The sequence below is a fragment of the Hemibagrus wyckioides genome, linkage group LG03 (assembly GCF_019097595.1).
Source record: "Hemibagrus wyckioides isolate EC202008001 linkage group LG03, SWU_Hwy_1.0, whole genome shotgun sequence".
Lineage (NCBI taxonomy): Eukaryota > Metazoa > Chordata > Actinopteri > Siluriformes > Bagridae > Hemibagrus > Hemibagrus wyckioides.
In genome coordinates, this window is record NC_080712.1 from 14,419,367 (window position 1) to 14,433,896 (window position 14,530).

General features: G+C 37.5%; 1 protein-coding gene across 1 annotated transcript; it reads right to left on the reverse strand.

Annotated features, from left to right (window-relative positions):
* Positions 1-4,070: 4,070 nt before the first annotated feature.
* Positions 4,071-14,450, reverse strand: pygl (phosphorylase, glycogen, liver). The gene is made up of 20 exons (XM_058386350.1): positions 14,157-14,450; positions 12,929-13,030; positions 12,722-12,800; positions 12,093-12,196; positions 11,509-11,640; positions 10,649-10,760; positions 10,478-10,560; positions 10,169-10,306; positions 9,487-9,579; positions 9,018-9,164; positions 8,771-8,934; positions 8,477-8,591; positions 7,846-7,947; positions 7,506-7,653; positions 7,313-7,371; positions 6,094-6,235; positions 5,430-5,637; positions 5,217-5,351; positions 5,038-5,104; positions 4,071-4,907 (listed from the first exon to the last, which is right to left on the reverse strand). The coding sequence occupies exons 1-20, from the start codon at positions 14,397-14,399 to the stop codon at positions 4,719-4,721; spliced, it is 2,562 nt and encodes an 853-aa protein (XP_058242333.1). The 5' UTR covers positions 14,400-14,450; the 3' UTR covers positions 4,071-4,718.
* Positions 14,451-14,530: the final 80 nt, after the last annotated feature.

Sequence of the window (14,530 nt, forward strand, 5' to 3'; positions counted from 1 at the left end):
TAGCACCACTGATGGCTGATTTGAAACAGTGCAGTGTGAGCATCTGAAGACAAAGTGTGTGTCTGACTACGGTGTATCTACCATTTATTAACTGTTTGTAGGTGCACTTTTCATGTGGACAGTTATTTACTGTAGCATATTCATTTTTTAATCATCAAAAGACAAATCGAAGCAATAGCACTGACAAGTCAGTAGCTATGTTTCCATCCATGTATTCTGGAATATCAACAGCTGGAAACACTAGATATGAATGAAATGTGCTCCATAAAAAAAGCTTATGCGGTCAATTAAGGAAGATAATGTTTAATTCGATAAGAAGACATAGACATGAACAGATCTCAACAGATCGTTTGATCTTATAACTGGCTCAGAAAATGTAAAATGGCGGAGGATGAGAGGTGTGTTTGGATAGATGACAATGTCCAAACATTTGGGGGGAAAAGTGATTTCAATTCTTGATGGAAAACAACGACAAAGTTTTCCGAAGAAGTGTCTGTGGAGATGATCCTTAAAGGATAAAAGAAACAAGTTACAGATTCTATCTATCTATCTATCTATCTATCTATCTATCTATCTATCTATCTATCTATCTATCTATCTATCTATCTATCTATCTATCTATCTATCTGTCTGTCTGTCTATCTGTCTGTCTGTCTGTCTGTCTGTCTGTCTGGTTGAGCTGTAAATTCACTCCTCTTGCCTTATGTAATCTCAGTGCCTAATCCTGACACACTTGTACTGCTATAGCTCATCTTGCCCTGAGGATATTCATGATTCTTCCTGATGCTCTACTTCTGTTTGTAACATCTTCACTTGTGACTAACTTTCTGCTCTTGTAGATGATCCAACATGGATTCTCTAAAGGTCAGAACTGTAGATTACTGCTATGTGGCAAATTGTACACAGCAATAATCTACAGTTGCCTAATTGTTCAATTAGTTGCCTGAATTAGTCAAGGTATCTATGGACCAAATGTTCTATGTTTACAGTGCATGTGTGGTTGTCGTTGTCTCCCATGGCTGCTTCTGTCCCTAAAGGCCCTGTCTATTTGAGGTTTGTGAGACCAAACAGGCTTATCTCACTTCATACCAAAGAACTGTTCTGGGATCAGTTGTGGCTTTCATACTATAGCCTGTGAGACAGTCAGCGCACAGAGGAACTATCATAGAATCAGCTGGAGTGAGTTTGGGGGAGGAGTGTGTAGCATGGAGACAAGCAGATAAGGTGAAGCCTAAAGTCTCTGATGATATGAGCAGGTCTATCTTATTTCCATTGTAATACTAATTTCCACTGTGATACTAATCACCTGACATATGAAGTATAATCACTTATCTCTATCTATCTATCTATCTATCTATCTATCTATCTATCTATCTATCTATCTATCTATCTATCTATCTATCTATCTATCTATCTATCTATCTATTTTTAAAAACACATTATTGCCATAACACTTATAATCATAGAACAAATATTATTTGACATTTTTAAATAGAAGATGTAGAGGTTGTCCCTGATTTTTAAGTCAAAAACTGTATATTCATAAAACAGGCTGATATAGGTTATATAGACTGACATTTAGACTTATTTGGACTTTTTAAAATGCATATTATATTTATAAATAACAATGAATGAAGAAAAACATTCCCTCCTGTGTAATGACAACCTGATGCACAAATCCAAGTCAACAAAGCAATGGCTTCAGAAGAAAAAGATGAATGTTTTGGAAGAGCCTGAATCTAAATCCTATCCAAAACCTATGGACTGACTTGAAGACCCCCCCCCCACCCCCACTTGATAGATATGGAGCATTTTTGCAAGGAAGAGTGGAATAAAATTGTAAAATCAAGGTGAGCGAATTTGGTAGATCCAAAAAGACAGAGTGCTGAATCACAAGCAAAATATGCTTTAACAAAGTATTAGTTACACTTAGGCAGCCAGGTCATTTTATCCTAAAATGTTTATTTGTTTTTCACTTTAATTTTGTTGGTTGTAAATGTATGTCACATTTAAGGTGTAAAAAGATCTGACACAACTGATCTTGGTTTAATTTGGCAACAATTTAAACAGGTAAAAACTTTTTATATTCACTGTATCTGACCTCCTCGCTATGTTCTGTCATGCTTATATTGGTTTATTTTTTGCATTAAACCCTAAAGTTATTCCTTTGTTTTGAAATTTTCCCTGTGTTAAATGTTTGATTGTGCTTTTTATTTATACTGTCTGCCAAAATACCTCTTTATACTAAATTTGCCTCTTCTAAATCTTTATTTATCACATTCTTTTTATTATGTTCTTTATTTATCATGTACAGAGAGTTATTCATTGCTGTGAAATTCTTAATTAAAAGTTCCTGAACTATGCAAACATTACACATAGACATAAAGTGCACAACAGTGCAGGACAATACAGGACAATAAACATCCAAATAGAGAACATGTGCACATTGCACATGAATATCCATGAAACATTTAGTTATCTAAGTGCTACAAATTATGGCAAACTGATGTCTTGTAACACATTACATGCTAACTAAATTAGATAGCTAAATAATTGTCATATTGGGTTTTTTGAACAGGCTAATTTCAAATTTTAATAAATTGATGGTAAGTGCATGTATATGGAAAATATCAGTAATGTGTAGGTGCTCCTGTGCCAAAATAGTGCAGTGGGTATAAATGTCATTATTTGCCTGTGTGAATGACCTGTTGCTTAGTAGCCATGCTTGTTTTCTACTTCATCATGTTAGTGTTGTATAGGTGTTGATAGTACATAACAGGGCTACCAGGTTACTGACTGTTTACAAGGATAAAGGAGCATGCACGTTCAAAACTTTATTTGTAAAGACAACATAAGTAGGTATAAAATGTAATACTTGCACAGTGGCCCAGAGTGACATGGTTATGATTATATAACTGTGTATCAGCATATCCCTTTTGCTGTACTCAAGACCAGTCACTAAAACTTCAAATCAACGGGTTTGTTACTGACCTGGTTTTAGTCATGCCTTTTTAAATAGAATCAGTCATCATTGGATAAATAAATGTCTCTATTTTTGTTGTTTTTGGAGAGAGTGCAAATATCCAGACTTGTAGCCAAATTATTCACATTTGTTAATAATGAGAGTTTTCTCACATTACTGCTCAGAGTCACTCAGTTTTAATAAAATACTTGGAGGGTTAAAATACAGCTAATACCAACTCGAGTTCAGATTTAACCCTTTAACTTACTTTTAACACGATATGCTCTATGAAGTGTCAAACATAATGCCCTACAACACCTACACAAATACAGAGCCTACAAAATTGTGCAGTCTTTTACAGTCTTTGGCGCCATCTGCTGTTTATAGCGTTAATTTCCACAACTGTGCATGGTTTACGTCTTGTCAGGTTACAGCATTTAAGTTAGTTTAATTGTTCTATCGATTATATTATATTGTTCATCAATATTAAGTCAGTTCACTTCTCCAGTAGGAGGTGTGCAGTATTGAACATGTAAATGAACATCCTCATTACCTTACAGAAAAAGAAGATGTGCTGATTTTTTTCCTATTCAGCCCTGCTCTCTCTCCATAATCTAATCAACGAGATCTGGTGTAATTTCCTTTTTAAAGACTTTTCTATTTCTATATCTTCTTGTTCAAGCTCTCTTGGACATGTGTTCCTTGCGGACGAGCAGAATGCAGGATTCAAGACAAGGTGCCTAAAAGAAGAGCCCTTAGATAAAGGCTACCTCTGTGGAGGAAAATTGAGCCCTGATGGACAATGTTCAGGAACACTGAATTCCTGAAGAATCCTATAAAACATGAAGACTCGGAAGATAAAGCCTTCCTCAGCCTTTTCACTCTAATGTGCTGGGGTTTGACCTTGATTATTGTTTTTGGTTGCAGATTATTAGAACTGTTCCCGATTATAAGCCCTGTTCATGCTGTTTGAAACATTCACAGTAATGGTAAAATTCACAGTAATTATTATACACATCTATTTTAAGCGTTTTCTGAGATCATATGAAATAACCAGGACAAGACCACATGGTTCCATGATTTGAATATGTTTTTTATCATGAAAATAGTTTTCACTATGAACACAGCACATACAAGTGTTTAGCCTTATGATAGTACACTGCTAGAGTACGTCCTCAGTGTTTTGTACAGTGGCTTTATCCTGTTTATTATAGTTAAAAGAATCTAAATGAACTGTGCTGACAGAATATGTGTATGTGCTCCTGATTCAGAAATTTTAAACTACACTATTACATTATGCTGTAACAGTGATCATAAAAAACATTGGGTCATCATGGGGACATACATCATATGAGAAACAGAGGCTACTCATCTGAAATCAATGTGTGACTTCATTTCAGCTCTCTACATCTGTACTAGGTTTACTGGTACTACACGTCACTGTGGTTAACCTATTCAAATTAACCACTCAACTGATTCTCTCATGTTTCAGTCTGTATGACAGCAAATACGTTACCCAAGGAATAAAGCAAAGGAATAAAGTGGGTCTAAATAAACCTCATTCAAGTCTAAAGGAGAAAAATGTGTTCACTTTGAACATTTTACACTGTATTTTAACCCTGAGGATTAAATGTGTTAAACATGTAAATGACCAATAAGAGATGTATACAGTAAAGATTTACTGTATATTTTAATAGTAAATCATTATATGAAAGCTAACATTTTAACACTGAGCATGTGTGAATAATGTGTGTGTTCACATCTTGCGAAGTGCACGCACTGTTTCGTCAATTGCTTCTCGTGGCTCGCTGGGAGGTGGGATCTTCAGGTCAGTTGGCTCCACCCCCCAGATCTGAGTGGCATATTCTGTAATTGTACGGTCACTGGAGAATTTTCCTGAAGCGGCAATGTTCTTAATTACCATCTGTGTCCACTTTTTCTGATCCTGATACACACAAATGAAGTTAGAGTTGTAGATATGTGCATTATATTTATGATGTTTAATGTAGTCAGAGTCTGTGAGTCTAGAATGGTGTATATGCATTGGAGAAGTTTGGGTGAGTGTGTGTTGTTACCTGATACAGAGCACTGACTCTTTCCTGGCATCTAACATAAGACTCGTAGTCAGCAAAGACCTTGAAACTGATAAATTAATGAAGACATTAATAACATGACAGTGTGGGGTTTTGTGTGTAATGAATCTGATGTGTGTAAACAAGTGATGTTGTATACATAATGTGTGCATATGACGTACCGATCATGGTTGAAGAGCATGTTGATGATGTCAGTGAATTGTTCTGGTTGTTTTGGGGAGAAGTACCCACTTTTAATCTGGTTAATGACTTGCTTCAGTTCTGGGATGCTCTTATAGTACTGCATCGCATCGTATCTACACAAAAACATAGAATAAGTTCATATTGCACTACATGGCCATTGACATACTTACTTAATCTCCCTGTATCAATACCCCTTCTGGTCCATGGCTGCCACTTCTTCTACACTCATGCCGAAAATGAAGAGGTTTTCTTGTCCGGCTTCCTCTGCCATCTCTACGTTGGCCCCGTCCATGGTGCCGATAGTCAGAGCTCCATTCAACATGAACTTCATATTCCCTGTGCCTGATGCCTCTGTGCCTGCAGTGGAGATCTGCTCAGAGAGGTCAGTTGCTGGGATCACTACACACACACACACACACACAGAACATTATTGTTTCACATGGGTGGGGAAAGTACAGAAAATATACAAAAAATTAAATTTAAGTCTGGCTATTTGCTAAAATAAGAGGAAGTAGCTAGTAGAAATGATGTTTGGGGAAATTGTAACTGGAAATTAAATAAAATTAAATGAAAGGGAAGAGCATTCTTTTTCTAACTTGTTTCTACACTTGTGTATGGATCTCCAGTGTTAAATTTGTGTGAAGAGTTACAAAAGACAGTGTTAGAGTCTGGGCCAGGCTAAGATTCAAAGTTATCAGTGTTAACATATTTAAGTTATTACAATTAGTTTTTTAATGACTATTAAATAACGTAATGTAATACAACACAAATGTTTTATAAATACTGCCCATCCCTGTGTAGTGGGCAAGAGATGGTTTTAAATGCACCCATATCTTTTGTTGTGCGTGTTTTTACCTTTTTCTGCCAGAGACACTCTGTAGTTCTCCAAATAAATGACCTTCAGCTTGTTACCAATAATGGGGTCATTATTGACCACATCTGCAACTGTGGTGATGAGCTTAATGATCATCTTGGCCATGTGATATCCAGGTGCAGCCTGCATACACACAGACACATATACAGTATGGATGGGCTTGTTTGATTATTTTAGAAAAATTGGGATTTTTAAACTTAATAGTCCTTTTTACACTTAATAGAATTTGCAACATCCAAGTGGAAATGCCTTGTTGACTGAAGAAGTTAGAGGAGACTGGCCAGACTTGTTTGAGGTGACAGACTACAGTATATCAAATAACCACTCTTTACAAGCGCAGTGAGCAGAAACGAATCTGTAGGATATACTGAATCTTGAGGGTGCAGAACAGTAGAAGTGTGTATCATCGACTACATAGGGCACTGGTTTAATCAAACTGGCCTGCTGAAGACTGGATGCTCTCATCTCAGCTGTACAGGCTGGGGGTGAAACCAGTTGATATTGTAATTTTGCCAAAGACCAAAAATAATGATACAAGAAATTAAATCATTAGCAAATAAATAAGAAAACTAACCCTTGGAGAAACTGGCTACAGTCAGCTTCTATTGGGACTATTCTAAATGAACATACTGTATAATGTATGTAATGCCTGATTTTATGTCTAGAATAAAAGACAGGGGCAGTAAAACACTCTACAGCCAGGGTCCTGTTTAACTACAAAATAAATCCCATAGACCCCCTTGGCACAGAACACAGTCTAACTATTGAAATATTAGGCTTATTATCTGCAGTAATGAAAAAATTATGTACAGTAAATGATGTATGTAATTTTGCTGTTATAATTAGAGCTAGTTTTCCACTGATAGAATACATTAGGTTGTAGTTGATTGTTTATGGGCCTTGCTTTTAAGAATATTTCCTGTCAAATACAAATACCATTGTAAAAAAACATGAACCCTTAACTGTGTCTCAGACACCCTTGCATTGCACTAAAGGGTCAGTTTTTTTGTTTAAATCATATATCACTACAGGAATCATCTGTCTCTCCTGCAAAAGATGCAGTCAGGTGTATATCAGAAAAACTAAGAGGAAACTACCTGAATGTTTTGTTGTGCAGCTTCGTATCTAAATGAAGTATTTTATCTTTCCAATACACTTCAAAGTCAATATATATTTTTACTGAGTATTAAATTGTGTCACCTTGCCACCAATAATCACAGTGCGTGGTACAAATGGTGCTGCCGGTCTGGATTTTATACCTAAAAAAAGACACAGAACATCATCACAGAACCATCTGTGCATCACGTCCACTATGTACCTGATATTTATACCTGAATACTGTGTGTGCACTAGAGCTTCGGAGGACACGGACATTTAATGCATTTGTACGTACGGTTGTACATAGTGATGATGTGAAGGCAGTTGAGGAGCTGTCGTTTGTACTCATGAATTCTCTTCACCTGAACGTCAAACATAGAGGCAGGGTTTATCTTCACTTCGTATTTTTTCTCCAAGTACTGTGCAAACTTCCGCTTGTTGTCCTACACACACCCAACACACACACACACACACACACACAAACACACACACACACACACACACACAAAGATGATGATCAATAACCACAGTGTAAGCACCAGTGCAGTGAGAGATGTATCTCTTGTCTTTTTGGAATTTATACATACACCCTGAGGTACATAATGGGCATGAGTGGTCACACTGTGTGTCCAAACCTGTTTGACTTTAGCTACGTCTCTGATAAATGCATTATCATCCACCAGATCATTCAGCTTCTGTAACTGCATCAGGTCTTTTACATAATCTTCCCCGATCATCTACACACAAACACACCAGAAAATAAAAAAGATCAGGTACATATTAATTAACTCTCTAGTAATGTTACATGTTACTGTCAGAATTTGGAGGAGTTTCACTCATCATTTACTCATGCAAACCTTTGAATAAATCATACTTACAAGGCCTGTTTTATAATAAGAGTAGCTTACCTTTGACAATATTCTCATAAACACACTTTTTCCTTTTCCTTTTTCGTCACTAAAGACACTTTTTTTGTTCCTTATTATCTATCACACTCACATCTCAGTGAGATCACAGTGAGGCCAGGCTTAACACCAATCCAAATGTCTCAGCAATCAAATGTTCTCATGTTAAGACTGACACATGCAACAGTTGTTAGTGATTTAGCAAAGAAAGACTGAAATGAAGAAGATAGTTCATGATAGAAATAGAATAGAAATGATTATTATTTGTAGAAACCTTTATAGATGAAGATATTTAAAAAAAAATACTTAACAATTATATTTATATAGTCTGTGTGTGTGTGTGTGTGTGTGTGTGTGTTACCTCTGCGATTAGATCAGCCAGCCCTGGGTTGCAGAGCAGGAGCCAGCGCCGTGGAGTAATTCCATTTGTTTTGTTCTGGAACTTGTCTTCATCCAATTCACTGAAATCTCGGAATCTGACAGGAGGAAAAAAAAATGTTACCTCACAGGTTTGATGAAATTTATAGTAATTCATTTGTATTAGAATCTTACATCTTTTTTTGATAACACTGAATTATATGAATGCAGGAATGTGATGATCTTTGTTAAATCTATGTGTCTGATGGTCTATACTTGATCTCTATGTGTAACTCACACTTCATTTTTGATGATATTGGAGTGAATCTCTGCAACTCCATTAACAGCATGGGATCCAACGATGCACAGGTGAGCCATGTTCACTCTCTTCCCACCCTCCTCCTCAATCAGAGACATCCTGCGCAAACGATCCATATCCCCAGGGAACAGGGATGCAATTTGCTACAAATACATGGCTGCTTTTATTTTCTATGTAAAAAGTTGATTGCAAGAACATTTGTGATCTGTTTCTTGTGCACACTCACATCCAGGTGTATTTGGTTGATCTGGTAGATGATTTGTAAGTGGCGTGGTAGAAGTTTCTCCAGCAGTTGGACAGGCCAGCGCTCTAGAGCCTCAGGGAGCACGGTGTGATTGGTGTATGCAAATGTGCGCCTAGTGAGATCCCATGCCTACACACAGAAATGAAGACAGAACTAACTCTTTATTAAGTAAATTTACTATGTGTAAAAAATCCTTTGACTTTTTTTTTGGCTTAGTAGTTTATTTTTAACAGGAATATAGCTTGATGGTATTCTCACACCCTGATATTATTCTTAGTATTCTCAGATTTCTTAGATCCTAATCTATTTGTATTAGCCTGGGGATATGTTTCTGCTGGAGAATAAAAAGCACTTCTGTAATCTTTCTTGATGCAAGTGCCTGCCAAATACTATAAATGTAAACTACAAGATAAAGACATTGTTAAGATCTATATGGGTGTGTCTCTCTCACCGTGGCCCAGTCCAACTTCTCAATGTCCACAAAGATCCTCATTAGCTCAGGGATAGCCATGGCAGGGTGTGTGTCATTCAGTTGGATGGCCACCTGAGGCAAGAAACAAAAAACACACACACACACACAAAAAAAAATCAGATTGAGTTACAATAGCTCAGATGGTACGTGGGTAGAAAAGTGTGATGGCAGTAAATCTTTCACAGCACAGGCTCCAGAACATCACAAGTGAAGGGCCAATGTGGATGATGGATGGCAGGGTGGAAGAGATTAAGCTTGATAAAAGATGTAAATGTTGGCATATATTATGCAGCATTTATATAGCAGGGAAATTAAGTAAGAACTCAACCATAAATCATTTTAATGGTCTGCTGTAATATTCCGAGTAATGAAAAAAAAACACTTTACAAGAACACCATGTTATCTGGTTTTGGCATATTTTCAAAATGATTGAATTCTCTTACTGCTAAAATGGAAATACTAAACAGCTTTCCCCTAATCTGTTTTTTGTTTGTTTGTTTTTTTGCTTGAAAGATGTTTTAGATCTGTTACCAGAGTGAATGAAATTCATACGAATATCATCATTTTCCAAGCATGATGTAAACTCTAATCCAGATTTTGTGTGCAGGCTCAAAAAAACCCCACATGGCTTTCCCCACTCCAGCAGAGATTTTATACAAACCTTCTCAGGGAAGCTGTCAAAGGACAGTGGGACAGAGGTACTTTTTTTCGAGGTCTTAAAGCGTCGAATGACGTCCTGCAGAGTCGCTGCCACCACAAAGTATTCCTGCTTCAATCGAAGTTCCTTTCCTTCAAAAAACTACAGGGCAACAAAATGTGATGGAATTTTAAGATTTTAAGAAATCACCATTTTAAGGAGTAACTGTATAATATGTTAGGTTTTGTTGATATTTTGCATGTAAGTTTGGTTAAGAAGAACTAATCATAGGAGTAACACCACACTATAAAGGAGTGGATAAGCAGAACACACATTGTCATTGGGGTAGAGCACTCTGGAAATGTTCTCAGCCAGGTTCCGGTCCAAAACAGCCTGGATATAGTCACCAACATTGACTGAAGATAAGAATAAATAGACTTGATTAGTGATTGATCAGATAGTGATTGATCAGAGCACTGCATATATGTATAACTGATCACCTACAGTCTCGAAGGTTGAAGTCGTTGGGAGCACGTGCAGACCACAAGCGCATTGTGTTTACAGTGTTGTTCATGTAGCCAGGGATGGGCGTGTCATAGGGCATGGCCAGAACCACCTGAAAAAAGACAATATAACTACATATACTCACAGTCCACTTTAATATGAACACCTGTACACATGCTTATTTATACAGTGTGATCAGCCAATTACATTGTAGCAGCACAAAGGAAAATGGCCAGAATGGTTTGAGCTATCAGGAAGGATATAGTTCATAAAATCTGTCATTACAACAGCGATGGGCAGAAAAGCATCTCAGCATATACAAACCATCGATCCTTAAGGTGGATGGCCTAAAACAGCAGAAGACCATACTTAACCATAGTGGGTTCCTGTTACCATGGTTGCAAAGAGTGTTTATTTGAGTTATTATATCATTCCTGTCAGCTCAGACCAGTCTGGTCATTCTCCTCTGAACTCTAATCAACCAGATGTTTCAGCCTGCAAACCCTCCTCTCACAGGGACATTGTTGATTATGAAATTCCCAGAAGTATCTAAAATGCACAAACCTGCCCATCTTTTACCAACAACCAGTCCATGGTTAAAAATTCAGAGATTACACAGAGTTTTTATTGTAATTCTGATGTTACTTGTGACCATTACCTAAAGCTCTGATCTGTATCTGCATAATTTTCTGCATTGTGCTCCTGCCACATGATTGGCTGATTGGATAACTGTATAAACAAGCAGGTGTAAATGTATTCCTGATGAAGTGGACAGTGAGTGTAACTAGCATAACTTCAAGTAGCTCCATGCACTGAGAGTTCATATATTGTTGGTGCCAGTGTGTTATTTGTAAGGAGACCTGTGTATCAACCCATTTAGGTCCTTCCTCAGTCTCCTCTACTCGTCCATAAAAATGCACTGGCAGCATGTACTCAGGACGGGCCTTCTCCCACGGGTTTCCATACCTCAGCCAATCATCAGCCTCCTCCACCTAATGCACAATACACTCAATCGAATGCCTTTAATATGGCCATCACTATGCAGCTGGAATATAAAATAATGAATAACAGTATACAGTATACCACAATAGCAGTAAAAACATGACTTTCACAATCACTGTATGTGTGCGATAACTGTCTCTGTTGGTTAAAGTCCAGGAGTGTGTTTGCAGTTCTGACACAAGTTCTGTACATGTGCTGTGTAACTGAAAAAGCATTCACTAAAAATACAAGCCTGTGATTTCTATTGGTTCCCTGCTATCAGCAGTGAACCCTATGCACCCCATGCACACACAGAGGTTACACTACTGACACACAAACATTATAGGAGATAATAACAGACCTACATCTTTCTTACAGGCCCATAAATCAAAGTCTTATATAGAGTAATTATATGATATGATGTTATGTGATAGGCAAAGCAACTCTCAATCTGGTTATTTACCTGCCAGCCGTCTATGATTTTTTGATTGAAGATCCCGTATTCATAACGGATCCCATAACCATATGCAGCTAAGCCCAGAGTTGCCATAGAGTCCAGAAAACATGCTATACACATGAACACATAAACACATACACGGTCATGAACTTCTTCAGATATCTGAGTTTGATCCAGTGTGAACTTGTTTTGCCTGTCAGCACTGTACGGTGAGAATTAGGTGTATAACACTGTGGTCAGTAGAACTAATCAAGATTCATTTGAGATTTCTGGGTGGTTTGTATTTTGTTGTTGTTGTATTGCATAGTGACAGTAACGAATGACTAGAGAGGCCCATAGCACAGCAATTAAATCTTCATATGATTTGTTTCATTCAAATCTTCATATGATTTGTATGTTTCATTTGTACTGCATGTCAAAGGGTTCTAGGGTTGTTAATTTTCCATTCTGGTATGGGGTTGGCTGTTCTGCTCACATTCTTCCATAACAAAAATGACATTTGCAGTAACAGACGCTGCGAAAGCCTTGTGGGGACTAAGAAGAACAAGAGCAGCAGGAGACACAGAAGGACAGCGGAAGGAATGAATGAAGGAACAATGGGACATTGAGTAAGAGAGCTGGAAAAACTTTGAGACCTGCCAGCCGGCCTAGCCCTCCATTCCCTAATCCTGCATCCTCTTCCATATCCTCCAAATCCTCCATGTCCAAACCCAACTGAAATGAGAGAGAGGGAAGTAAACAGTTTAGCCCATTCTGGCTCATAGAAATCAGATATATTGAGTGTACTCAGTTCAGTAAACAAGTAATCAGTGCTTTCCTTCTCTTTTGTCACACATTCTTACTTGATAGATGGCCTCATCACAGGCATTCTGCAGTCCTATATTGATCATGGTGTTCTGTAGGGTTCTGCCCATATAGAACTCCAGGGAGAGGTAATACACACGCTGTAACACATGTTTCAAAATGACTGAGCATCCAGTCAACAGCACAGGAAAAGCGTAATATACTGAGCATGATTCATACTGGCAATATCCATATCCAATACAGAAGCTGTAACAGATCTGCAATTAATTAGTTATGTAAACACGTTCATCCCCCTTAATTGATTTTCTCAGCGAAACTCCAGTTTTGCAACCTGACCCGCTTGACCTGTCACAAACTCAACAGCTCCATAACCTGAATCAGAAAAGTTAAAATACAAAAATGTATAATCTACAAGAACCAGATCTTCCAGCCTCTTGCTGAAAAATGATTATGTGATAATTTGAGTAATATGTAATCATGTGAAAAACATGTGAGGACAAATTTCACAATCCTTTGCTCTGAAATTGCACATGTGAATTATAGATATGTTTCATATATGATCATGTGGAACATAAAACCACATGCACTACATGTAAAAATAAATAGTGTATTACACATGTATATACATGGCATACATGATATAGGTGTTTATATGTGTACATTATGTTCTGACAAATCCAGAAAATGTTAGAATAACTCCTTGTCCTAGCTTCCAGAATTTGAAACATAGACTCTATTTCACTATTAGTTACAGAAAATATTCCCAGTAATACAACAAATACGATATTCTAACAAATATTGTAATAAGTTGAAGAACAGAACAACATGATGTATGATCAAAATTGCTTTACCTTTATATACCATCTATAAGCCACATTAAGTCTTGCATATCTCTCCTGTTGGAATTACAACCTAGATGTTGAATTTTGGTATGGATGTAATATCACACTCCTTTTTAATACAACTTAAATGAAAACTGTAGAAATCATGTGGTTATTGCTTTTAGACAAAATCAAGGAAACCCCATTCCCAGTACAAACGTTGGTCTCTGACAGGTTAATAAATTGAACCCACCATCCATTTTTTATTTGTTCCTTTGGTTCAAATATCTACTCAAGCTTCTTGGTTATAATCCCCATCCCTCCTGCCTTTAAAAAACGTCAATCATAGGCAGACAGCACCATATAGAGGAGCTGTAGTAAGTTTTATCCTTCTTATTTTAAATTGCCTAACTAAAAACCATATTTTGTTGTACTGTGACCTCACCTTTGGATCCTTCTCATAGTAGAACTGCTGTGTTCGGATCCAGCGACCCACCAGGTGATCTCTCACCGTATGAGCCAGGGCGTGATAATAATCAAGTGGTGTGGCCACATTCCTGTCCTTTACCAGAGTGAAATGCAAGTGGCGATTGAAGCCTTTTTTCAGCTCGGCAACATTTTCCACACCGACGATCCCACGGATGCTGATCTGCTTGCGCTTCTCCTGGTCAGTGAGTGGAGTGGCCATGCTGAGGGTCTGTACGTCTGGAACAGACTACTAGAAGTGTGGGGTTCGTTGATCTGAACTTTAGTCCAGGTTAAACAGACAGAGGCGGCTCAGGCCTCGTGCTCTCTCATTGGACATTTTCAAATGGAACA

Coding starts and splice junctions, on each gene's coding strand:
- pygl (XM_058386350.1), bottom strand. CDS start 14,399: ATGGCCACTCCACTCACTGACCAGGAGAAGCGCAAGCAGATCAGCATC. Junction 12,801..12,928: donor GTGATGAGGCCATCTATCAA/GTAAGAATGTGT, acceptor CTCTCATTTCAG/TTGGGTTTGGACATGGAGGA. Junction 5,105..5,216: donor ATGCTCTTCAACCATGATCG/GTACGTCATATG, acceptor TTAATTTATCAG/TTTCAAGGTCTTTGCTGACT.